General features: G+C 44.2%; 1 protein-coding gene across 5 annotated transcripts in view; it reads right to left on the reverse strand.

Annotated features, from left to right (window-relative positions):
• Window positions 1–1636: 1636 nt before the first annotated feature.
• PSD3 (pleckstrin and Sec7 domain containing 3) overlaps window positions 1637–27212 on the reverse strand; it is a 112775-nt gene continuing 87199 nt past the window's right edge. For all 5 annotated transcript variants that reach the window (XM_032096846.1, XM_032096845.1, XM_032096847.1 and 2 more), the window contains 6 exons: window positions 26466–26659; window positions 23949–24019; window positions 18055–18212; window positions 17067–17211; window positions 13808–13951; window positions 1637–7506 (listed from right to left, as the gene is read on the reverse strand). In XM_032096846.1, the coding sequence (XP_031952737.1) occupies window positions 7294–7506; window positions 13808–13951; window positions 17067–17211; window positions 18055–18212; window positions 23949–24019; window positions 26466–26659 (925 nt within the window). In that variant the 3' untranslated portion in view covers window positions 1637–7293. The remainder of the gene's footprint in view (window positions 7507–13807; window positions 13952–17066; window positions 17212–18054; window positions 18213–23948; window positions 24020–26465; window positions 26660–27212) is intronic.

A 27212-nucleotide genomic window follows, 5' to 3' on the forward strand; every position in this document is an offset into this window, starting at 1 on the left:
ATCTAAGCCTCAGAGTGTACCTCACACAGAGAGTAGTGACTTAAAGGTTTTTAAACAGCCAAAAAACTCTGTCCTTTTAGCCAAATTATAATTCTAGACTCGAATAAGAGGACACAGTTGTCATGAATATGTACAAATTTTAAAAAAAACCCAACCACAACCCACCCCTGCTCTCATCCTACAGTCTTTCAGAATTTGACAGCTCTGAGCATGAGGTTTTTGTCAGAGTGTGAGTTAAGACTTATATTACCAATAGAGTTTGCCCTGTGCAGTGACACAGACTCGATAGCATTGGTCTCCCTTTTCCCAGCAAGAGGCTAAGGTGAGTTGGAGGATTTCATGTGATACAAGTCTCCATGGCAGCTTAGCTAGCTGCTCTGTCACTACACCATAATACTCACTTGGCCCAAGCTGAAACCTGGCCTGTCTAGACAAAATGTATCTTCTTGTCCTGGTCTCATTTAGATGAAATTACAGACAGGACCACTGCTATAGAGTGGCAACATAAACAGTGGCTTATGTCGGAGAAAAATCCTGCCCTTGCGGCTTGTAGCACTTTCAGTGCTTGCATTGCTAGGTGTGTGCCTTTACTGGTCCAAATAAACCTCTGGCCTGTACCCCAGCTGGTTCCTGGCCCAGATTTAAAAGCACAGGCCATGGGAAGTCCCTCACTGTTTAAACATTTATAATTTTTATGGAATAATTAAGTGTTCAAAGGCAGGGAAGAGATAATGCTTTGGGGATTAGCCTAAATTTGCTCCTTCTGACTACAAGGGCAAAGTCAGGCCATTGGTGCAGGCTTTGGGAAAGTTCTTGCTTGCATTTGGTAAACGAAGGGCTCTAATAAATAACTAAAACCCAACCTTAATGCAGCTAACAAAATGCATGAGCAAGGGACATTCTCTCAGGCAAGGCTGGGCCTGCCTCCTTTCAGTGTTCAACTGGATGCTGCTATCAGCAGAGCAGATACTCCCAGGTGGCATTCAGACTTTTTCCAAGGACCTGTCCTCCTTGCTCCCATGCAAACCAGTCTCCTCACAAAAAGACTGTCGTACCCCTGGATAAGGGTGCTGCTGTCACAAGGGGGAAAAGCAGCAGGTGGTAGGGACAGTTCCTCAAGCAGCACAGACTAGAGGGAAACCTATGAGGAGAGGAGAGGAGAGGAGAGGAGAGGAGAGGAGAGGAGAGGAGAGGAGAGGAGAGGAGAGGAGAGGAGAGGAGAGGAGAGGAGAGGAGAGGAGAGGAGAGGAGAGGAGAGGAGAGGAGAGGAGAGGAGAGGAGAGGAGAGGAGAGGAGAGGAGAGGAGAGGAGAGGAGAGGAGAGGAGAGGAGAGGAGAGGAGAGGAGAGGAGAGGAGAGGAGAGGAGAGGAGAGGAGAGGAGAGGAGAGGAGAGGAGAGGAGAGGAGAGGAGAGGAGAGGAGAGGAGAGGAGAGGAGAGGAGAGGAGAGGAGAGGAGAGGAGAGGAGAGGAGAGGAGAGGAGAGGAGAGGAGAGGAGCATTCTGCTTCTATATGCACTAAAAATATCCTTTAAAAGGCACAAGCTGCAGACTAGCTCTTTCTGAGACAGCTTCTACGGTTCATCCCTCTAGGCAGCCTCGATACCAGATGTTGAGAACACATGCTGGGGAGCAATGATTGTGCTCTGGTGAAAAATGTGGACTTCTTAACTGCCCCCTCAGAGCAGATGTGACATCCCAGAGCCTGGGGAGAGCAATACTGGAGAAAATTTAAACAAATAGCAAGATGAAAGATTGCTTGACATAAGATGTGTATACTGCCTTTGCCCCTGCAGAAGCAGCCAGCATTTCCAACAACCTGGATACTAGAAGAGTAGGAATGTTTCAAGTGTCTGGTCTGAGTGTGGGAGGGGGAGCTTTGCATCCCTGCAGCATATGACTAGAGGATCACGGCAGTCTAAAACTTGGTCTCGCACCTCCCAGCTATAACTGTGGCTGGAAACACAGGCTACCGACAAGCAGAGTGAAAAAGCTGTTCACAGGGTTATCCATTCAATGCAGCACTGCTTCAGAGCAGGTTTTCTCAATGCAAGATGGGAGAGTCAAATTTTCTGGATTTCTGCAAGCATGGAAGGAAACAGACCTGTTATACAGAAGCAGCTGAGGTGCTAAGATGACAGACAAGAGCAGCTTGACAGAAAAGGAGGAGGAGCTGTCAGACTAACTGCAATAAGACCAAAATTCATTTAGAAATGGAGAATGCAAACACAGTAAGCAGTATGCCATCTGCAGAGAAAAGCCTTTCCCACTTTCAAGGAGAACATTGTCATGCAATGCCTCCAAAAAGCCTGATGATAACCCTGTCATCTCTGACCTTCTCCGCTGCCATAATCACCTCCTCACCGAATGGCCTGCTCTAGTCAAGCAAGAACCTCATTTCCCCACTGGAGAAAAGCAAGAATTTTGGCTTTTTCAAGCCAGAAGAGCAACCAGCGTTGTTACCCAAAGGCACTGGAGCTGTGAAAAGTCACTGAACAATTCCAGTCTCTGGAGGTCTGCTAGGCCAAACTCCTCCCCAAAGCAGGGCTGTGCTGAGCACTGCTCCCTAGGAAAGCCCCTTAACATAGACAGACTGCAACCTGGGAGCAGGCAGGATCAGAGGGCAAGTATTTTAGTGATGAGCTGTTACTAACCATGAGAAAGTTTCTGGTAACCATTTACAAGTGACTGGCTACAGATGAAAAACTCTCTGGGTCGGCAACACAGCTGAACAGCATTCCCACACAACTATGCTGCATTAATCACTCTGCTGGCTGACTTATCTCTCTACATCAATTGAAGACACAACATAAATACTGGATTTAAAAGCTGTAGGCATGTTCACTGGTTCATGTGTAATTTATCTGCAAGATGCACACAAACACACAGTCAGTCCAGGGAGTCTCTTTCACAGACGCTAATCAACAAAAACCATCTCAACCAGTCCCCTGCATCCTGCTGACTCATAGAGGATAGTGTGGTTTTGGCTTCAGGAGAGTATCTCACCTGCTTTGCTTGCTGAGTGGGGAGAGGGGAAGGCAATTTTCCCCTTCTCCATCAGCTCTCTGCTGTCAGGTGCAGATCAGTGAGGCCCTTTCCTGTCTCTTCTTCCTTAGCTGGGGATAGTAGATGGCTCAGGCCCTGCAGGGTGTGCAAACCAGCAATACTTCAGAGCAGGGTGGGTCCCTCTAGAACCACTGTCTGCGCATTAAGAAAGGGGAAGCAAGGAGGTGTTGGCCCCAATCCTGCTCCCCTCTTTGCATACCCACTCTCTACATGCAGGCAGAGGCTTTGCCTAAGCGATGATAGCACACTGGAGCAGGGAGGGTGACAGGGAAGGATGACACCTCCCTGCATCACCAATGCAAAGGCTCTCTTGCACACATGCTCATGGCAGCCAGCCAGTAACTCCTGCTTGCACTGAGCACACCAAGCAAGCTGCAGGCTGCTCCAGCAATTTGCAGCTCAAGTCCCAGGCTGCAAACAGAGCTCCTGAGTCTCTGGGGTCAAGCACTGATTCCTCCTAAAGGCAAACATTTCAGCAAAGAAGGGAAGAGTGCAGGGTACCATACAAAGCTACCTGGTCAGACTCTCAATGGTGCTACTCAAGGAGATGCACCACTTAGACCTCCTGAGAACCTGCCCCACCCTTTATAGTATCATTAGGAGGAAAAGTCAAATTACAGTACTGATTGGTAGATGATCCTCTTCCCAAGGGAGGGAAGGAGTCTAAGATTTTCACAAGATCACAAATTTTTTTTCATCTCCAAAGTGTGCATTTCTACATGGGTGCCTGGGATGCTTATAAATTGTAAAGTAACAGAGGAAAATGGCATTAATTAAAACTGGAGCAGAAACTATAAATTCTGGGTAAACTAATCAGCATGCCTCAGCAGTCTCAGCAAGAGTGCTCTAAGCTCAACAAATGTTTAATGACAAAAAAAGGCAGTGAGAAACTGCATCTGATACACCCAGATGAGACCTAAAAAAAATACCCTAATCTGTTTACAAGTATATATGGAAATAGGTAATAAATAATGAAAAAAATTATCTTTTTTGCAGTTCACTTTTTGATTTTTCCTATTGCTTCAAATCATCTTTTTTGCAATGACTTTGAAGAGGAATTATCCAGTTTCTGTGTCAAAGCTGGAAAATGCATTTAACAGGAGTAATTTCTTTTTGAGCTCAGCAATTTAACTGGAATTTTCAGCAACAAAAATATTTTAAAAGCCAGGGAAGACGGAAGTTAAATGTTACCTCTTTGCCTTTTGAAGCACTGCACTCCATAACCACAAGAGGTTTGCCAAGCATGTTCTAGCCTGCCTTCAAAAAGATCTAGTCAACCCAAACCTGACAGCCAAGCAGGGTCATTTACAGATCTGCACCTTTTTTGGGTTTTGTTTCTGCTGCATGTATCCTATTGTCATAAAAGACTGTACTGGTTCTGGCCAGGACAGGGTTACATTTTGCAGTAGCCAGGCAGGGGCATGGCTTGGACCTGAAAGTTATTCTACACCACCTCATGTCATTTTCCAGGAACAGGGGAAGATGTCCCTTCTGGGTCAGGGTATTGGAAAGTGAGAGGTTGGGTATTGTTGGGCTCTGTGTGGTGAGTGTTCTCGTACACTCTGTTATTAATACTGTTGCTGTCACCGTTCATTTTCTTATCTCATTACCGTTTCCAGTAAATTGTTCCTATCTCAGCCTGTGATCTTTGCCTTTTATGCCTCCAATTCTCCTCTCCAGCCCACTGCAAGGATGGGGAGGGGGAGGAGGGAGCTTGCAGGCAAGGACCATGTGGTTTGGACAGTCTCAGGGGGAACACTAAATTGGGGAATACCACCACTTAATCGTAAGAGACAGGTCAAGTTTTCTTCCCAAATGTGCATTCAGCATTCTCCAGTCGAATTTCTTCTCTCTGTTCTGCTTGTTCATCTTCAACCTCCAAAGCATGGCAAACAGCTGCAGGGATCTATCTTTGTTTCTGCTCCATGAGCTGTTGATCTGCCACTCTAAATTACTCCAAACAATCCCTCTCAATGAGAACTAGCATGCATCCCTACACTGAGTCTCCCCACACAACAAGCTGCACCACATCACTTTGGCTCCAGCAGCAGAAGGCATCTCTCTTCTTCAGGAAGAGGACTAAATGTTAACTCCACCTTAGTAGGAATGCACAACTTCTAAAGCCCCACCACTTGGAAGCGCTGCCAATTTCTATTCAGGACTCTGCAGCTTTTAGCAACGTTGCCAAGGTTAGGAGCCAACCTTCTGACTTCTAGCACAGAGCGGCCACTCTCAGTGGCAGATGCCAGATGGATGCGCATTCCAACACCACTCGTGAAAACAGTCTCATCGATTTTGCCGCCAGGCTGCAGCTGCAAGGATCAATTTGCTCCAAAACCTCACATCTGAGAGTGCAACATCTTTGTTAACAGCCAACAGACAGCACAACATCAGGAAAGCTGTTGCATGGTGGTACTCAGTGGGGGAGGCAAGTCATGTGGTGCCTGTTAAGGGTCTTTTTTCTTTGATCACTCTCAGTTCTAACCACTGGACTGGCAACCCAATAAGCTAGATGAATTGACTTGGACCCTTGGGAAGCCTGACAGAGCACACATCCACTCAGGTGGCAATTTTTTTGATGTGTGGCCCTTTGACTACTTGGGCTAAAAACACCAGTGCATTTCTAAACAGTCCTTGCATTGATCTTGACATTTCTATATGCATTAAGAATTGTATTCATCAAGAAGGCTATCCTGTGCCAGGCACAATAGAAAGAACAGCAAGAAACCATTTTCAACTGGCCCTCAACATTATCTCCCCCAAGGTGCTCTATGGGAAAGGCCAGTTTGGTTGTACAACTCCATATATGGGAAGGGCAACACAAAGTGGGAGAGACCTGTCCAAGCTCACCCTGTGGGCCAGTATCAAAGCCGAGACTAAAACTCAGGTAACAGGTTAGGTAACAGGAGAGCCAGCACTCTCTGCAGACCCATGACACTGAGCCATGACAAGAGGGGCTGGGAAATTTATTTCTATGTCATCTTTCTGCTCTCTGTGCCTGAAGACTGCTGGCCACCCCAAGGGTCTATGGCACAAACAGCGGGCTTTCAGGTGGGAAAAGATCTACCCGTAGCGGTCTCTCCCCGTCCTGTGCTCCCTTGGAAAGCCTGGCAGAGGGTATGCAGGAACTGTGAGGAGGCACCAGCCTCTTCCACCTATATGTGAGCTAAAGAAGGAAAATGGAGAACTGAGGAGAATCCCTTTCTGAAGAAAAAAGGCAAAGTGCTTTGTCACTATGAGAGGAATTGAAAGCGGCTCTCTGTGCACACCAACAAGGAAACCCCTGGAAGGGGAAGCAACAGGACACAATATATCATAAGGCTCTATATAGCAGCTAAGTGAGAGCGTATAGTTAAAAACTACACAGAGGCCCCTTGTCTTTAATATATATAATTAATATATAATGCTAATGGCTGACATCTACAGCAGCCTTCTCTGCAAATAAATGTGAAGCCCAGATAGCCATTCCAACTGGGTAATCCCTAATCTTCCTAACTGCAGAGACAGCATGGGTTTGGATGCCTTCCAGCCTGCAAACTCAGGAGAAGGCTCTCTGCTTGGAAGGAAGCAAACAAATTATTCCAATGCCGTCATCCCAGCATTGCCAGAGGTTTCCAGGTTTCTATCCTTCGCACTCGTGTGTCCAGGGTCAATGCAGTAACAATAAGCAACAGTGACTATTTACTGTACCACCTGCTGCTAAGTACCAGTACAAACATGCCCCACATTGTCAGGAAACTAGTGTTCCCAGCACCTTAGCCTCTATCAGCCTTCTGCAGCTGCATGTTTGCACAGCTTTTCTCACAGCTACAGCTCACATTCACAGCACTGCAGCACTTGTCCAGTTATTTTTCCCACCCACCACGTAAATAAAGTGACAAGTGACTTGAGAGATGAAAGCCACATGCCGATGGGAGGAGATAAATGGGGAAGGGACAGAATAAACGTCACAGCGCTCTACCCCTTCCCCAGCTCCTTTAGAAACAGAACAACACAAAGAAGTCCCGATGCTTCAACTGCTAAATGATAAATTAACAAAGCAAAGCAAAGCAGGAGCAAAGACATCTCCCACAATCTGCACAGAAACAGCAAAATATACAATAGAAAATGTCACTAACACCCCATTCAGGCAGATGCACTTATTTTTTGTGAATGACAGGTTATTAAATGAAAAAATTTTGACCACCGGTACTTTGCTGCATGGCTGTTCCCCTAGTTGTCATTTCCACCTTAAGTGACCTTCTGCTTAATGCTGGGTGTTTCTGGTCTGTAGTCCTTCCTCTCCGACACATTGCGTTTCACCTTGGCACTAACTGGAGACTCCTGATTCAAAGAAGGACTTGAGTGGGATTTCTTCAGTCCTGGCGCATCGTTCTCTCCTCCGCTCAGCAGCTCCTTCACCCCTTCTTTCAGGAGGCCAACATAAATCTCATAGCGGTTTTTCTGGGAAATGAAAAGAAAGGCCCAAATCAGTCTGGAAGAAATTCTGCAGGAGCACTTGAGAGATCACCTGAGTAACTTAATGCTTTCTGCTGGCCTTGAAAGCCAGGAGCCCAATATGTATGCGAACAATGGTGCCTAATGTGGATATGAACAACAGTGGCTAATGTAAATTAAACAAAGAAGATTTCAGGCAGACTGAGTCCTGGGATGCTGTGTAATTAGAGGCACTCAGTTCTGCAGCACACAAATTCCAATGCTCTGCTGAGTGGTGGCTCCCGTTCCAAATAACACCACCGAATGAAAGCTTGCTACCTTAGTCATGCTGAGACCTAAGCTGTGCTCATACATACTGACATCTTATGTGCTCAGGCAGGCATGGAGATAAAGTTCACTAAATTAAGGGACAACAAAAATCCTGCTCTGGTTGTCTACAGCTCTCCTGTGCAACCCGCCACTCCCACCAGCAGGTCCTGCTTTTCCAGCTTTTCTTATCCACAGTGGAGAAACCAAAGCAGGGTCTAACTTCAGACTGTACCAGCATGGCCACCACTAGGCCCCTGAGAGAATCTTCTGAAAGGCCAGACCTTGACAAAAAGGAGCAGATGAGAGGGCTATGACAGCAGCATGGCATGTTGCCCTGCTAGGTCACTCACAGGGAATGATGAAGGTTGCTGTCTGTATTTTTCAAACGGAAAAAGTTCCCTTTACTGTGGCCCATGCCCACTTGTTCTATTCCTTGTCTGCACTTTTCCCTCTCCAACAGGAAGATTTTGCTCTGTTTGCCACAATTGCATCATTCACCAAGAAACAACTTGGCAAGGAAGAAAATGAGGGTACGGTAACAGAAGAATCCTGCAGGGTCTCAAAAACAGATGTTGGGGCAGGAGGTCCTGAGAACAGAGCAATCCACTTCACAGGATTTATTTAATAACCTGCCCCTGATATATCCACTAAAGATATGGTGCAGGCATTGTAATTAGAGATGTCAGTGTGCTGGGGGTGAGGGAAGGTGGATGTAAACATCTGTACTGATTGTTAATTTATATTTCAAAGTGGCAAAACAGCAGCCAAACTATCACGCTCCTGAAAGAGGAAAAAGTATTTAAATTTTTTTTTCTGTTTTCTAATAATATAATAAAGTTCTAAGAAAAACATTTATTTTAGGGCAGGAAGTCAAAAAGCTTGGTAATCACTTTGAAGTGTGGAATATAAAGGGGGGAAAAACAAGAAGAGAACGTGACTGGCTTTTGAGAGTCCTTTGAATAAACAAACCCTCATAGAGGAGAATCATAACAGAATCCACCTACAAATTAAATAAGTAAGCATTCCTATGACTTCCATATCTGGAGCTGCAGCTCCACAATGTGAGAGACAAACACATGAAGCAGGTAAGATGTGTCATTTAATAAAAATGGAAATGGAGAAACAGCAAGAAGAACCCTGATGATGATGCACTGAGCTGATGGATGATTCATCACAAAATGAACCAGACACTTCTGCAAAAGGCCAGCCAGTGCTCTTAGCTTGGCAACAGCATCATAGCATAAAATTGAGAGGGGGACTTTACTGCCGTATGGATTTCTGCTTTATACTGGTTCAGTAAACACCACCAGAGTCTCAAGACTCAGCAATCAGAATGGAAATCTAGGACCTACATGTGTACAATTGGCCATGTTTCCCTGGCCTTTGTGAGCCCTTGGTTTCTATTACAATTAATCAGTGCATTTCTACTTAGATTTCAAGCACAACAAATTTGGTCGTTCAGTGACTTGACATTTGAAGTTAGGTAAAAGCTGGTAGGAATTTTGCCTTCAAAGAAATTAATTTGGAAATTTCTGTCAAGAAATAAAACCACAGAAGTTGAAACCATTCAAAAGCTTCTGCAACATTATCTCTGAAGAATGAATGCACATACTAAAGAAGGATGAGGTAGCCATACACCAGTGTTCTGGCTTCACCTCTCATCTGACAGCACTCAGAAGATCTTTCTCTAACTATAAATTTTCTGCAACTAGCAACAATTTTTTTTACAGTCTGATGCAGTACCTCCTCAGAGAGCAGGCAATGAGAACTGTTTCTTCTCTGGTGTGTATAAGCAAAGACACCATCAAAAAGAAATGCTACTGGCTGCATACCTGAACAAGGACCTCCTGGTTCACCTCCCCTCCATCTCATTTGTCTTTCATCAGGAACAAGAATGAAGGGATCACCGGTGTACGAACAGAAAGGAATTGTAAGGACCTACAGAAAAGGAAAATGGCTTCTTCCTTCCTAATGATATTATGCTGCTACCTTAGGGACTCACAGGCTCTTTTGGTTTGTTTCTCAAGATGTATCAACATGGCCTTTTGCACACAGACACCAGGTTTGGCCTGAAGTCTCAGTCTGAAAGAGACAGCTACAAAATCCTACCTCACCTCTCACCATCTCCATCCAACCCTGACAGGACATTATTCTAAAGGCAAGGTTTCCATTCAGAAAGTTTCCATTCACAATTTTCATACAGCTCAACATTTCGGTTTGGTTTGGGTTTTTTTACTGCCTCGCAGAATAATACAATAAACTGAGTTGGAAGGGGCCCACAGGGATCATCCAGTCCAATTCCTGGCCCTGCACAGCATCATCCCCAAGAGTCACACCATGTGGCTGAGAGCATTGTCCAAATGCCTCTTGAACTCTGTCAGGCTGGTGCTGTGACCACTTCCCTGGGGAGCCTGTTCCAGTGCCCAGCCACCCTCTGGGTGAAGAACCTTTTCCTAATACCCAGCCTAAACCTTCCCCGACACAGCTTCAGGCCATTCCCATGGGTCATCACAGACAGATCAGTGCCTGCCCCTCCTCTTCTCCTCACAAGAAAGTTGTAGACTGCAATGAGGTCTCCTTCAGTCTCCTCCAGGCTGAACAAACCAAGGGACTTCAGATGCTCCTCATATGGGCCTGCCCTTAAGGCCCTTCACAATCTTCACTGCCCTCCTTCAGGAGCTTTTGGGCTTTATATCTTTCTTATACTTAGGGGTCCAGAACTGCCCCCAGCCCTTGAAGTGAGGTCACTCCAGTGCAGAGCACAGCAGGACAATCCCCTCCCTTGCCTGGCTGGCAATGCTGTGCTTGATGCCCCCCAGTTCACAGTTGGCCCTCCTGGCTGCCAGGGCACTGCTGACTCATGTTCAACTTGCCCTTGACCAGGACTCCTTGACCAGGTCCCTTTCCACAGCACTGCTATCCACTGTCTCATTCCCAGGCTGTCCATACAAGCCACGTTGCCCCAACCTAGATGCAGTATCCAGCACTTGCCCTTGTTAAACTTCATACAGGTGGTGACTTCCCAGTCCTGTAACTTGTAAAGGTCTCTCTGCAGGGCCTCCTTGCCTTCAAGGGAGTAAACAGCTTCCTCCAGTTCTGTATTATCTGCAAACTTGCCTAGTATCCCTTCCATTCCCGTGTCCAAGTCATTTATGAAGATCTTGAACAGCACAGGGCCTCAGGTGGAGCCCTGTGGAATCCCACCAGTGACAGGTCACCAGTCTCATGTCACCCCATTCACTGTAACCCTTTGTGCTCGACCCCTGAGCCAGCTGCTCACCCACCACAGGATGTCTTTATCCAGCTGTGTGCTGGACATTTTCTCCAGAAGAGTCCTGGGAGAACAGCACTGAAAGCTTTATGAAATCAAAAACAATTGCATTAACTGGCTTCCCCTGATCAGCTAGGTGGGTTACCCTCTCATAAAAGTAAATTTGGTTGGACAAGCAGGACTTTCCTCTCATGAAGCTGTGCTGGCTGTGACGATGGCTGCAATGTCTTCCAGATGTTTTTCAATACCTCCCAGAATAATTTTCTCCGTAACTTTACCAGGCACTGAAGTGAGATTGACAGACATGTAGTTTCTAGTGTCATCCTTTTTGCCCTTCTCGAAAATTGGGAAAACACTAGGCAGTTTCCAGACAACTGGGATCTCTTCAGACTGTTCAAACATCATTGAGAGAAGTTTTGCAATGACATCAGACAGCTCTTTGAGGTTTCTTGGATGAATCTCAATAGGTCCCATATATTTGTAGGGATCCAGCTGGCGCAGCTGATCCCACACAACTTCAAGGTTAACCAGGACCTGAACATTCTCACAGTCTTGGTCCTCCACCTCAGGGCACTGACACCCCCCTGGTCTGTCATCCATGAGGATGAAGACAGAGGCAAAGACTGCATTAAACACCTCTGCCTTGTCCATGCCCCTGTTTGCGAGATGACCATCCTCATACTGTAACAAGCTGATGTTATTCCTACACTGCCTTTTGCTATTAATATATTTTAAAAAACTCTTCTTACTGTCCCCCACAGTTCCGGCCAGCTGCAACTCCAATTAAAATTTGGCCACGTGAATTTTCTTGCTACAGTGGTGAGCAGCATCTCTGTATTCCTCCCATGTCACCTGACCTTGCTTTCACTCAGCATACACCTTCCTTTTTTTGCCTTAGCTCCGGAAGAAGATCCCAATTAGCCTTCTGCCTCATCTGTTTGACTTCTAGCATTTTGGAATTGCCTCATCTCATGGCCCTTGGAAGGGTGTCTTGATAGCTCAACATGGCCTGTGAAATCTGTGCTAAATGTGAAGGTAACACAGCATTGCACACCAGCACTTTGAATTACCATTTCTAACACATAAGTGAAGCTGTTGCCACAATGTGCCTGCTTAGATAAGCATTCCTGCAGAGCTGATCACTTATCTGAACTGCACAGCTCAAATGCTCTTTGAGACTCTCACTAGTGAAGATGACACCTTTTGCTTCCTGGGCTACACTGGTTCTGATTTGTACTGAGGTACCTGAGGAATATCTCAAAAGATCACCATGTTAACACTGACAGGAAACAGAAAAAAAACCCACAACAATCTACTCCCCCATCAATCTTCCTGAAAACATCCAGCCTGCATTTCATCCTAACTCACCAAGCTTCTAAAAGTGATAGAAAATAAACTTTATGTCAAGAACCCAAAGCTAAGAAACTCGTTGATCTTCCAAGTTTTACAAGATCCCCTCCAGAGAGAAAGTGTGTGGCTTACTCTGCACATCTGAGTGCTCTGTTTCAAAACTGACACTGTGCCATTGATGACAACCCTTTGATATCAATTGTTCAGCCAAACCACCTCACTGTCAACCTCCTAATCCACTTCATCAGCAATGTCAGCATTCTTGCCAAAGTGAAAAACCAACAACATCCACTGCTATCCCCTCAGCCATCACACCAAACATCTTATCCTAAAAGACTATCATGTTGGTCAGGTAATGATTCCTCCTTCACGGAGCCATGTTGATTGACTGCTATGGAAAAGTGAAACTCAACACAGTGGTTACAACCTTCTGCAAAAGCAAAAGTATGCAATGAGTTAAGTCCAGGAATAAAAAGAGTCCCTCTAACAGAAACTGATAGCATGGGGCAGAAGGCTTACTTCAGTTCTGGAGGTTTGTGCTCTGTTGCCTCCAGCATCAGCTCTGGAGGTCTCATCTGTCTTATCTGCTCTTCCTCTTTTTCAGACTATATATTTTCCTTGCCAGGCAGTGCCTATTTAGAGTAGGATCCTTTCAGACCCAAGGCAACACTGACTCGCAGTCCTGGGGGAAAAAGCTCAAAGGTGTAGTCATAACAAGTACCAGACATCTGCTGGGTCGCCGATTCATTCCCACATAGTCCTACAATGTGGCAGACACCATTATGGATAAAAGCTGATGTCAGATACTCAAAACAATCTCCTAATGCATCTGCCTAAGCTGCACCACTCAATCCTGTGATTTTTAATTCTACTCTTTTCCTTCTCATCCTGACATCCATCTCAGTGGTATACAACACAAATGGCTCTGATGAGGCAGCCATGCCTATGACAATAATTTTAGCCTATCAGTTCTTTCAGAACTTACCAGTGGAAGACAATTACCATGATCTGCGTTACTGCAGAATGTAATCATTCTCTAGAGACTTGAGGTTTCAGTACACTAGGCAACAGTTTTACAACACGAGACAACTTCATGCATGAAGATCTTATAATCTCTTCAAATAGATGCATCAGGAAGGACAGGGGTCTCATTTCTATCCTCCATGTTACAGACTAGGAGCTAAATTCAGAGCTAAGGAAGTTCTCATCAGAAAGAAACAGCCACATTCCAGCTTCTGCAATTGCTGTGACTTTTCTGTCTAGTAAGAACACACTCCTTAGGGAAGTAAAGTGAAAAATGGAGAACTTCAGGACTGTAACCCAAATATAAGACCACCCACACTCAAGAAGTAAAGTAATAATGTGTCCCATACATACCTCAAACTCCAGATAGTGATCCTTCAGTTTGTAATCATCTACCTCCTTGCCTTTGAGCTTCTTGTCAGGAGGATAGGAGCGATGTTCAGCAAGCTCAGTGGAAATCTGCTTCAGCTTAGCTTCATGGGACTTCAGCTGTTCATCCTTCAGAAACATATTATGTACTTAAGTAACAGAATCTAAAATATCCATTAAGCAAAGAAAAATACAGAGGTTCCTGTACAATAATACCTCATAGCTTCTGTTTCTTATACTGGTAAGATCTGTTATCCCAGAGCTCTGACACCAACAGCTCTCTCAAAGGCACTCAAAGTGGCCAAGCTTGCAGAAAAAACTCAGCAGCCAGCAGATGCCACTGGGAAGGAGAGCAAACCTGTCATCCCTCGCCTTGCTGTGAGCAACAGAAGCAGCTTGCTGCCGAGCATTACTGACAACATGACACTTTTGCTCTAATAAAATTTTTGGTAAATTAATTAAGACTGTTGTGTATGCAGACAAGCCAAAGGCAGAATGAGACAGGCAAACATCCTGCCTCAGGTCTTTGCAATGTAAAAATAGTTCCTTCCAGGATAGAAGAGACATGGAGTCAGTGCCTCTCCTTCTATTTCTGCATTGCCAAAAGATCTCTGGTGTGTGGTTTCTACTTGTTTAGAACAATACAGTACATTCAGAAGAGGAAGGGCTGTCCAGACCCCAAAAGGTATCTCATTTTGCTAAGCTGCTACCAGCTTTTATCCCACTGTGCAATTGGAGAAAGTGAGGCACTGCTACTCCCACTTTCTAGGCTATTTCCTTTATCATAATCCCAGGCCCACTCACTTCCTCCAGTCCATCTGTCAGCTAACCTTCCCTCATCTCAGGTTTCCATCTCCTGCAGGATGGCCTGTCCATTTTTAGGCTTGGATCTGAAATTACATTTGAATTAGGTAAGTCCAAAATAGATACATAATCATGCAGATATTGGTGAATTAGCCAAGAGGTAGCACCCAGGTCAGCTCCTGTGTAGTCACCTCGCCTCAGAGGAGGGAACAGCTGCCAGCGTTGTCCCTCAGTGATGTGCCCCTGAGTGCAGCCCACAGCTTCAAACGTAGCTCAGACAAGCCTGCTCTGCACTGAGTCACACTGGGGACTGAGCCTCTTGGCTCACTGAGCTGGAGCTGTGGAAAACAGCAGAAAGGGGGAAAACTTCTACAGATGATGATAGCTAAGCCCCAGCTAATCTTGTGTTTCAACTCTTTTGCAGGAGAACTGAAGAAAGAAACATGTGGGATAATTTGCCTCCGCTTAAACATGGTAGAGCTGAAACCACTTGCTACTGATTGCCAAAAATTCTTGTTGCTCTTAGTTACTACCCTAGATGTGCATGCTCTCTCATTAGTGCCCAATCATCCTTTACATTGTGCTGATTCCCTGGTCCCAGGGACATCCTGTGGTAGTGGTTCTACAGTCTGATGACAGGAGGTCTTTGAGCAGCTATTAATACAGCACTTGTCATTTCCAGGGCACCGGCTTTGGAGCTTTTGTATGTGCTGCGCATTCTCAGAAAAAAAGAAAAAAACCAACACCCTAGTAGATCTTTTCTAGACTGGTTGTTCCTTTATATATAGCTTTGTCACATCCCTCTTTGGTTGGACTAACCAAGATCAGATACTGCTCTGCTTTTGAAAGAAAACCTGGTACAACGATCTTGCACAACCTGTCATCATGTCCAACCTCTCTTCCTCACCCATATTAGGTCCTCACTGCACCCTGACTTCTGGCTGACCAGGAACAGACCTTCTGAAGTAGTGTCCATCATGATTCATCCCATAAAATCCTAAACAGCAACCACAGGGATTTGACAATTTGTATTTTTTTTGTCTGCCAAATGAGAAACAGCCTGCTGGCAGCTTTTCCACACTGACAGATGAAAGCAAACATGTTTCTGCTTGCCTTTGAATTTATCTACTTTGAACGCTTAACATTCTTCTGCCTGTCTAAAACAGCTTATCTTATTCCACTTTTTGTGTCACTCCTTCTTCAAGATACAAACCACAGGGCTGTGATCTATCCTCTTCCTTCCCAGATTAAATGGAAACAATGATACTAGGAAACAATGTGCTAAATGGAACAATCGCACAGAACTACAGTGAGTAAAAAAGCTTCCTTTGCTGACTGGGGGTAAATTATGGAAGCCCCATACTGTATTTTAAAAAAGGTATGCATAAGCAAAAGGTAAAACCACAAGGATGAGACAAGTTACTGTTATTCTTTACATAACATGCTTTAAACTTTAACCCAGAACAGAAGACGGTAAGTCGGTCACCACATTGTAAGAAGAAAGGCTACTGTCATGGAGAGAGAAAAAGCAGGGGCAACCTAAAAAAAACCCACACCCTTAGAGAAACACAGATTTTGAGACAGTGGTTTCTAAGGATAGTTAGCTATCAATAGTAAGCTATGAAGATGGTAAAAAAAGAACCCCAACAAATGCATTTAAGAAGAAATCCAGCATGGGCAGATCACTTTAAAAGCTACAGGAGGATGTCACTGTGTTAAAACCTGATCAATGCCATCAGTATCATGTTCCTGCCAGTGAAGGAGGAATTCCAGGCAGGCATTGCATCTCCCAAAGTACAAAAAGCTACGGGCACAAGCATCTGACACAGCCAGTCTGGGACAAGCAGAAATATGTGAGTTTGTGCAAGAAGTAGTAGAGCTGTGCAACTCCCTCCCACAGGATGCTAAAAGCTTGTGTGATCACAAGAAAGACCAAAGACATTCATATAAGACACATTTTTTAAATATGTATTACAAAGGAAACCCCATAGCTGGTAAATGGAGTCTGGAAAACTAATGGGAGAAATATAATTGATGCTTGTCTGCTGCATCAGCTTTCACCTTTTATCAACTTGGTAAGCCAAAGACCAGGAGTATGTCTACTTCTTCTGAAATGAGTGGCTTTCGTGAACACTCAAATTCAAAAATCCCCATCAATCAGTATTTGAAATGTCCTCTGCAGGGCCATAAGCACAAGAAGAAAATTCTTTATCTGGTACTATTTTCTTAAAAAATATGAACCAATTGTATTTGAGTCCGTTCCTTCTCTCCCCGCACTTCCAATCTTCCATGAGGAAATGAGCAGAGATTTATTATGCAAGTCTTCTCCTCCTAGGACTGCTAGTGGCAACAGCTATAAAACAGTGACAAGGACCACCACCCAGTCTCCAGCCACAAAGAGAAATCATCATCACCTACCCTCTATATAAAAATGTCTCACCTGAGATAGCTTTGTTGTGGTGGCTGGCAGGAGTGGGCGACTGAACTTCTTCTGAGAGCCAATTGCTGCTGGAAATGGTGGTGCAGAGAAGACAGCAGCCACACAGTTAATCTTGTTGATCCAGGTCTGCATTTCTTCTTGGCTCCTGGGGAAGAAACACGTATTAAGTACTTGTTGGCTCAGCCTCTTCTACTTCTTTCCGCCCCTTCTACAGCATTTTAGAAGTGAGAATAACCAAAACTGGACAAGTCTTAAAGTCTGCTCCATATTCCTGCCTATGTTTGTGAGCAGTTAATGCTAAGTAACTCAGTCACAGGCTGGCTTGTGGTTAGACCCACACCTCACCCTAGCAGACATCTTCTCCTAATCCAATACCAATAACACAGGTGGCAGAGCCAACCAATGCCCTGATTCAGACATATGTCCTAAGGTCTCAGTTGTGCTGGATATCACAGATCTCTAGGAGGTTTCATATGGATCTCAGTAGAGAAGAGCTCAGAAGCAAAAGGCAGGTCATCTGTTTTGTCTGGATATCACAGCATGAAAAACTTAATCAAATCATTCTTGTATTAAGTAGTAACTTTGTTTCTAACCACAGCATATCTTCTAAAAGACATCCGGCTAGGACCTGATGACATCAGGAGACAGGCAATCCAAGACTGTCTTTGGTCATTTGCTTCACTGATTAATCACTCTGACTGTTGTAAGTTTGTGCCCTGTTTCCAAATTGAATTTTCTGGAGCTTCAGCTTCTAGCTGATGCATCTTGTTATGCCTCTCTCAGCTAGATTAAAAAACCTCTTAAAAACTGATGTTTCTTTCTCATGCACTACTTGTGCACTCTAATCACATCACTACTTAATCTTATTTCTGATCAAATAAACAGATTGAACCTTTTAAGCCTCTGCTTTAACTTGTCCAGGCAGGAATTCACCCCTCCTCCAGCACTGCTTTCTTTCCTCAATGAGTGGCATGAGGAGAGCACTTACTGGGCTTGGAAAAGCAGGACTCTCCAATCTGCTGTTTTAAGCTTGAGGACATTGGGTTTCTTCTCATAGTCTGTTGCCTTGGATGCCAGTGCATGGTGCACACTAACCGCATTCTTCAGATCTTCCTCTGACAAAGCCTTTTCTGGCTTGTATTCATCCTGCAGAAGATAGCAGGGGGAAAACGGCATTTTATTTCTGCATGTGATACTCCGTTTTCCTTAGCCTAGGGAAAAACCTTGTTCCACAGTTCAGAAATAGTAATAAAGTATATGAACTGAGTGCAGCCTAACTTGTGCACCTGCAGTTTCCACTACCTTTAACACGTTTCCCTTTCTCTTTCTTTCTCTGTTTTGATGTCTTTCCAGGGCAGAGAAGTAGTTCCACTACCTGCTTGACAGGAAGAGATGTAAGAAGGAAGTATTTGACTATGACAACAGCTGTGGATTATTTGTCTTCATTTCAAGAATCTGTCATAATCAGCCTCCACTGCTCAGCTACTTGGGTTCTCAGCCTCTGCTGCCTGATTTTAACTTTTCTCAACCAGCTACCTTTGTATGTTTTCCTAGGCAAGCCCTCAGACACTGTAGAAGCCTCCTTACCAGTGTCCACAAAGCAAATTACAGCAAACTCCCTTAAATCTCACTGATGAGGGTCTACAAATGGCAAGCACAGCTCTGTCTGGGTTTCTACCACAATAACAGTACCACTCCCAACACCAGATGACAAAAACAGGGAGTCAAACTTCCCTTGTGTTGCAAGCATCAGCCTGGAAGCAGTCTTTAATCTCATGAGTGACAGAAGCTGGACAAGGGCATAATGTAGCCATAAGTTCCATTCAGAGCCCGCATGACTATAAATGGCTTGGAAAAGCCAGGAGCTTTTTGAAGGAAAAGTGATTTGCCAGCAAGGCTGCATCCTTTTGTTTCTGAAGGGCAGGCCAAAGCAGTCTGTAATTGACTCCATCTCCCCCTTAGTGTATCACAGAAATCAGTCTCACCTGGAACATGTACCCACTGTGATGGCTGCAAAGCAGTGAAGTAACTCCCTGCAGGCATGATAACTATTGATCCTGCGCTTGAACACAATTTACGAGATGAGGTTTAGCAGGAAACACAGTGCAGCATGCAGAGCGTGTGTGGGATAGCACTAGCTTCAACATCCGGGAGGCACCCGCCCGAGAGAAGAGCTGGTTAATGTGCATGAATACTTTTACAGAACTTCTCTGGCAGCACACCAAACAGCACTGCAGCCAGAGGAATCTACACCACTGCCAAAGGTATCTGAGTTCTCAGCCAGGCTGGGCTGGGGCTCTCCAGGTTGAGTTTCAGTGGATGGGGGAGTCACCAGCAGCTACCCAGCAGTCCCGCCACACCACCACCTCCACCTGGAGCCAGGCAAGGGCACAACCCACCACAGGTCTGGCAGGCCCAGCAGAAAGAGCATAACTGCACAGGTGACCAAAGGGCAGCCTTCAACCTAAAGATCTGCAGCATAAGGGTTTTTCAAGGGCTGACAGTGAGCGAAGCCAAATGTCCTTCCTCTCTCATAATTCGAGACTCAGGAAGATTTGGAGGCATCTGTCTATCTTGAACGATTTTGCCTATGCCCACTTAGGGCATCCTTTAAACCTTTTTCAAGGAAGTCTGGCACACCCCATCTTGAAGATGGAGGAGGCAAGGCCTCAGGTCAAGCGCCTTCCTTTAAGGGTTCACAAGCTGATCAATTTGGTGATAGTTTTGGGGGACATGACAGGCTCCATTGTCCATGAAGACTGGGAAAAACTCACAGCCAGAAGCGAACAAAAACCTCAGGCCTCAGAAACATGATATTCTATCTTTCCTTGTATTAGCGCCTAGAGACAGTGTCAGCTATCACCCAGCTTGTTGCTTCCTAGCTTCCTCTGTCAGTTGCATCCAATGTCCACAACCTGCTCTGGTGTCTAAACCCGTTTCAGAAAAAGTCCACATTTGGGCAGTCCCAGAAGCAGTCCTGGCTGAGAACCCCTTCCTTCCAACAGAAAGCATTCATGGTAATCCTTGCTAATCCCACCAGATCAGTTGGCTGCAATCTACCTTGACAGCTGGGGCTCTGCCAGCTTCTCCAAAGGCACTGATCAGCATACCGGAAATGTCTCCACGTAGTTTGCCAGCCTCAGAGAAAGCTGTAAGGATGTGAATGTGCTGCCAAAATTCCTTCTCCAAGGCCTTCAACTCTTTTTGACTGGTAGGGAATGCTAGGGGAGTAGGAACATCCATTTTCGCCTAAGCCATCAAGGACAGCATGTGCTATGATGTGCTGGTGTCAGCGTGCAGGCTGAGCTGAAACGGAAGGCAGTTCTCTAAAGTTAGACCTAGACAGTGGCAAGAAATATATATGGAGCCAGAAAGGAACTGTGACCTGTCTGTCAACTAAACGCTGATAGGAGTACTGCACACAATGCAATGGCATGCTGAGTTCATCTTTCTCAAACTCCTGGAGAATGACCTTCCCACATCCTGCTGACCCAGAGTCAGCACATTTCCAAATACGTTTTTGGTAAACCAGAGAATGATATTTGTCTTTTCTTATCAGTCAATGTACCATGGATGGATATCTCCACTCAGATGCATGTGATGGCTGCAAAACTCTCAGAAAGTCTCATCACCAAACACTTTACATCAGTCTTGCCTTTCTCTATTTTTTTTTTTTTTTTTTTAATTTTTAGTAGGGGAAATTTGAGAAAATTTATACAAAAATACCCAAAGCCTGCAGGATTATAAAGTGCCACATCAAAGAGCAAAGATGTTGCGAACCTCACAGAAGAGTCTAAACAAAACATGAAGGCTCATGTCCTGCACCGCTTGCCCAGAAGCAATTTCTAGCAAGGAAGCGAGGTCAGCCTTATGTCCTCTCCTTATAAGCTTGTCTTGTGTATGCACATCACATCCCATTGTCAGTCTAGTGAACAGACATTCTGTCAAGCTCCTACTTCGCAATTTCCTCTTGCTATGAACAGAGGGCAGGAAATTAACCTTGGCCTGAGGATGCCCAGAGACACAGCCAACATCCCAAATATGTCAAACTTCTTATTTTATATAATACTGTGCAGGCATGTTTAGTTGGATAATTGTGAAAGTTTCCACTGAGCCCCTCTGGTGCTCTCTGTGCTCACTAATTCAGAAACCATCTCTCTTAAATTGCTCATTTAAGAACAAAACAATATGCAGTACAGGAATTAGCACTGGAATAATTCCAATGGAAAAAAAAAATGTGGGCAGGGAGACAAGACTACCCAGAAAAAGTCCTCAGTAAATCTCAAGTGACCACCATTTACAAAACACTCTCATACATGGACTTTGAAAGCAAAACAAGGAGAACAGGAATGCAGAGTGACAGCAGAATTGGGATGACACTGCCCACCAGGGGAATCACAGCTGCTACGAACAATTAATATTTATATTACAGCAGTGTCTTGAGGGAATAGCTGAGTTACAGATGAACACAGAAAGCAATATTGCAGAGGTTTTTACATGTGTTTGTGTGTAGACAGTACCTGTACAGTGAGATTTTGCTCTATCCTGCTTGAATAGCACTCAGTGCAATGAAACCACCATCACAGATGTCATCTCCACAGATACATAGAAAATGAGAGAAAGAGGAAAAATGTGTGTGCATGTGAATGCACCCTGCCCTACAGCACTCTATAATCAGGAGAGAAGGTGAGCTGAGACAAGGCAATCCTTTGACCAAGACTACTGCCAGAACCACGCATTTCTGTAAAGAAATCTAGCTGTTCTAAAATGCTTCAGTACTTCCTGAAATTAGGATAATTTCAGTCCCTAGTATATGACAGAAGGAAACAGCAGCTCAGCAACAGTTACAATAACTACTTGGCCCAACTACGTACTTTTTAACTCTGGCACCTTCACCTGCTATGATACTACATCCCTAACAGAGTAAAGTTTATTTGAGTGCTGAAGGAAAGCCCTGGTGGATCTTCTGAACCTGAAGAGAAATCACAGGCTTTTTCACAGCTGCAGCATGTGGCTGAGCAGGGGCCAGAGACACCCTGGGAAGGCTCACAGCTGTCCCGTCGCTCTTGGAATGAGTTGCTTCCCATCACACCCTTTTGTCAACCTCTCGTAGCACTAAAGCAAAAGCCTTGCTTGTCAGTGTGCTACAGTAAGGTGGCTTCAAAGCAAATGGGAGAATGCAGTTTTGCAGAGTACCGCCCTGTAATCACTGAACTCAAGTGCTCCAACAAGTGCAAAATACAGAAATGACAAACAAGTAAGAACAAGAACTCCAACAATGCATTTCATTCTGCTAAGATTCAGTCATACGTGAAATTACTCCCGGCTCCTGAAAGCATGGAGGGTAGGAAGGGGGCGGGCGGCATTCTGTGGAAAATTTGCATGCTACATCAGCATCTCTACATTTTATTAAACAGAAAGCTTTTTAAACTAATATGCCAGCAATACTCATAAAAATATTTAATTTAAGTGCTAAAATAGACAGTATCCTCAGTTCTTTCCCTTTAATATCAAGTAAGAAATTAATTATTGTAGTACAAACAAGCCTTTGTATTTCTCAGAGAACCATGCAGTCTTTTCAGATGAACATTAAAGATGACTTACTTCAGAAACTGAAGCAGATGAATCCACTTCAGTCAGAAAAGGACAAGAACAAGCCTGCTATGAAGGCATTTTAGTAAAACTTGAACTTCCTCCCAGCAAAAGGACTTGGAATTCAGCAGACTTGGTTCTAGGCTCTTGCAATGGCTCTGAGCATATCACATCCAACTTTCAGCCCAAATCTTCTATCCTGACTGCAGATTGTTTTGTCTGTTTCAGGATTTCAGCCCCCTCAAAAAGGTACTGCACCCTGAGCATTCACCTTGTAAACCTCATGCTGTTAACAATTTGATCCAAATCACTCTTTCTTCTCAAGAGACCATTCAGGTTGGCTCCAATGAAACCAACAACTTCAGAAATCCACAGCAGGGGAGGAGGAAACAGCAGTATGTACTTTCACTCCTGACAGTTACAAAACAGAGTGGAAATGTAAAAGAGCTTTCAAAGAAGCATACTTCTGCAATACAGGGCAGTCTGGACAAGCAGCATCTATTCCATGAATATTTCAACTATACTGGAGGGCAAAAAGCCTTAACAACCTACTTAGCTGCTGCCATTTAGTTGATTTTGACAGTTCTCACTCATATGTTGCATTTTATGTTCTAACAGTATAGTTAAAAATGTACTAGAATATATTTAAGCTTGCAACAAAAGGCTTGAAGGGTTTCATGTGACATTTTTTTTTTAGACATCTTGCTGTCAGGAAGCACATTTTGTTAGAAACCAGTCTTTTCCGGCTTTTTGGAAGGAAAGTATTCTTTTATCCTTCAGTTTTGCAAAGGAACAGAAGCTGCAGATTCCTACCTAGGCCAAGCTGTTGTTCAACTGTTTTGCAGCTGGTCTTGCAGGCACTGCAGAAAAGTATACTATGAAAAGGTGGGAAAAGAGGACAACCTTACAGAAGGGGAAGTCATACGTACGAAATGCAAAGTTAAAAGCAGCCTAGAGGAATGTGAGCACGACACAGAGAGGTGACACTGTCTTTGCTGGTGAAGCTGGCTATCTTTTTCAGCCGTGTGAGACAGCAATGGTACACACTGGAACTTACAGGGTGCACATAGATGGGGACAGTGGAACTGAACTTGAAAATTTGAAAAGGGAGAGGCTGTCAATGAAAGGATTCATGCCTGAATGTGTGTGTTAATAGGGTGGGGGGTAGGGAGATCAGTCATGCTGTGCATCAGAAGGAAAGGAGCCTGGAGGTGGGCTGAGAGAGTGGAGAGGATGCATGCTGCTTTATCCCTCTTTAATTAGTTTTCAAAAGATAGTGATTTCCCCTACCTTCTGTAAGTACAGGACTGTTCCCTTCAGCACGGCATAAAAGGTTTTCCAGCCTCGTTTTCCCCGGGGAGCTGGAAAGAAAACAAATGAAAACCCATTTAACTCAGATCCATTTTTATACTTTGTCTAGGCTACAGGAGAGCTACATTAGTCCTGTGTTAAACCTCCTTCGTACTATCTTTTTCAAAGGACAATGCAACTTAGCACAGTGCCTGCACACACCTGCTGTGAGAGAGAGTAATACAACAACCCTAATGACAGCCCTGAACTGGATCAGAACTGAGCAGCAGCAATGCAGAAAGCAGGCCACAGAGATCCAGCCTTTGTGCTTTTGCAGATAGGGAGACACTGCCCCTACACAACTACGTCTGAGCTCTGCACCATGGCAGTTTTCAGAAAGAAACAGTCTTTTTACATGCCAAAGCAGGCTGGCAGGCACTGCTCAGGACCAGTGGGATACTACTCAGAAAGCAGTGTCTCTCCAAAGCATCCTTCCCCTTTACTGCTAGTGCACACCCAAGCTAGCACTGAGAAAGGAGAAGGGTGCCAAACAAAATCATGTGAAAAATACCCAATCCCACAAGAAAGCTAAAGTCAGTTAGAGATTGAAGAACGTAACAGAGACAACATATGACAACATATCTAGCCCATAAATTCCTAGAGACAAGCAGTGGGGGGGAAAAAAAGTAAATTCAGCATGAAGGCTGAAGGATTCAGTCTGAAATTCAGGTGCGACAGAGGGAGAGAACTAGGCACAGGCTGTATGGTGACAGTGCCAGAGACTGGAAGCCTGCATCTGAACTCACTCCCCACCAAGCATACACGGCTGACCAGCACCCATATACGTGTATCACTGACTCCATACTGGAATTAATAACCCGTGCCCAACTAAAGCGTGACACTCAGGCATCCCACTCTGATCTGAACACAGAAAGTGAAGACGAAGGGATTACAAGTCCCTTGTCCCAGAGGTTAATCATCTTGCATAACACGCCTTATTTCTAATTGGCATTTGTTCAGTTCAGCTTCCAGGCATTACACCCTTCTCCTCTAAGTGCCTAAGGACTTCAACCCTCAGAACTAGGTTCCAGAGAAAGTAACAGATGAGCATTCTAGCACATCACTTCATTAGAAATCCTGCACAAGCTAATCTTTGCCCTGCAAAAACTCCATTAAGAAATGAAATATGAAAAGAGACCGTCTAACTAGCTTAAAAAAAGAAAAAAAAAGTTTTGTTTTATTTGCGCCTAGAAAGCCAGAATGCAACTTTTTTGAGAACTGCATGACAGTAAGGCAGACCTTTAAATTGTACAGGAACTTCTGAAAACATGGCCCAAATTATATTACTCATAAAAGAGTTATCTCCAAAATTCCAGTGTCCAGTGTGCTGAACAATGAGCAATTCTGGTATTTATAATTAAAGAAATAATTTAATAAAGGCAGCTAGATACAATTACTTATAAAGGCTAAATAAGAAGATGTTTAATAAAGACGAATCTATTTAGAGTACTCAGACATCACAAAGAATTAGGTCAGCTTGATTTTGACACCTCTGTCTGGATCCAGTTGCCCAGCTGTCAGCTTCCATCTTGAAAATACTGACCTCCAATTGTACCTTCTAAAATAGACTAGCAAAACATGTGAACAGCAGAGAGCTTAGCCCAGCTAGGAGAGACTGGCTGTCACTGGAAACCCATCATGAAGCCAGACTTTTGTCTTTGAGATTTAGCCCAACAATGAGAACCATGAGTAGGCAATCATCAACATTGACTGGGAAAAAAGCAGATGCTCTGACTAACCTCAGCTTTTTCCAAGATCTGTAGACAACAAATGAAGGTATCCGAACAACAAAACACACACACAGGTGCATCAGAGGCCCTTGATAATTAGTGCATTACAAACAGAAGTAAGAAAATAAAGGAAGGAGATAATTGAAGTAAGTAAAAGACACAGCAGCATTATTACAAGAAAGGGGCAGGGTGAAACTGCATAGTAAAAAGCAGGCTGGTGCCAAAAGCTGCTGCCCTTCATTGGATATGTGACCCAAGGCTGGGAAAGCAGGGAAGGGAACAGTTACAGCATCTTCCAAACAGAGGTAGAGAACAGCCTTTCTTTAAAGACAGACCCAGAGGGGAGGGGAGATTTGGAACAATCTGGTGTTGGAAAGGAAAGGAGAATTATCAAATTACTGCAGAACAGCTACTGTAATTCACTTGAAATTGTTTTCTATTCTGCAAACCACTATATTAATTTTCTTTTAGCACAAAAAAATTCACATTGCTTTGCTGTATCACATTATTTCTTATACATTAGAGCTGCTGCAAATGGGACTGCGCATTGTAAATTCTGGGCTAACAGTGAGAGTGTGATAATCCAGTTGCTGTGTTGCCTGTTATTGCTGCTATTTCCCCTAATGAAGCAGCACTATTCGCCTTGAGAAACACATGGGCTCATTGGTAAGTGGCATTGTGAAGACATAACAAGAAAATAACACATTAGGATTTAAATATTACTCACTTTTCTTTCCATCCATATCTGCATGGATTTTCCGAGCCAGAAATCCAGTTTTATATACAGCAGCATTGGGGTCATGAGGGATGTCCAGGAACGGGTTATTTGAGTTGCCAATTCGACTGACAGCCTTTGTCTGGCTCCCATTATCCTTTTCATCTGTACCATCCGAGTGAGATTTTTTTTTCTCTTCTTCATCCCTTAAAAAGCAGTAAAAATCATGCATGAATGCTGGACTGACCAGCTAAGTTACATTTCAGCAATTTTTGAACACTCCTTGTCAAAACATACCTCTCTCATTACAGGGGGCCATAATTAGGGAGAAACCTAGAAATATACCAAAATATAGACATATGATAGCAAAGCTTCAGTTCACCTACTTCATCAGACAGGACACAGATTTTCAATAAAGCCCAAGTTTCGATGACTGTCTCAAAAGAGAAGACTTCAAGAGTGTTCTGTGTCTTCCAACCTCACCTGTTTTTAACTCCATGTATTTGAGTGCTAAAACAGGAAACATTTGCCTGCTGGGTTCTCCTGAAAAATGCCCAATACCTTCATGAGGTCATATGTTGATGAAAATAATTAGAATACTACAGATCACTCTGGCTCACCCCTTAGCTTAGCATATGAAACACAGACTCTACCTCTTTTTTTTTTTTCCCCTCTGCAGATTAACATAATAGTAGTAATTTAAAAATAAAAATAAAAACTACACTAGGTGAATTATGTTATCTTTACTTTGGAAACAAA

The sequence above is a fragment of the Corvus moneduloides genome, chromosome Z, assembly GCF_009650955.1.
Source record: "Corvus moneduloides isolate bCorMon1 chromosome Z, bCorMon1.pri, whole genome shotgun sequence".
In the NCBI taxonomy this organism is placed as follows: Eukaryota; Metazoa; Chordata; class Aves; order Passeriformes; family Corvidae; genus Corvus; species Corvus moneduloides.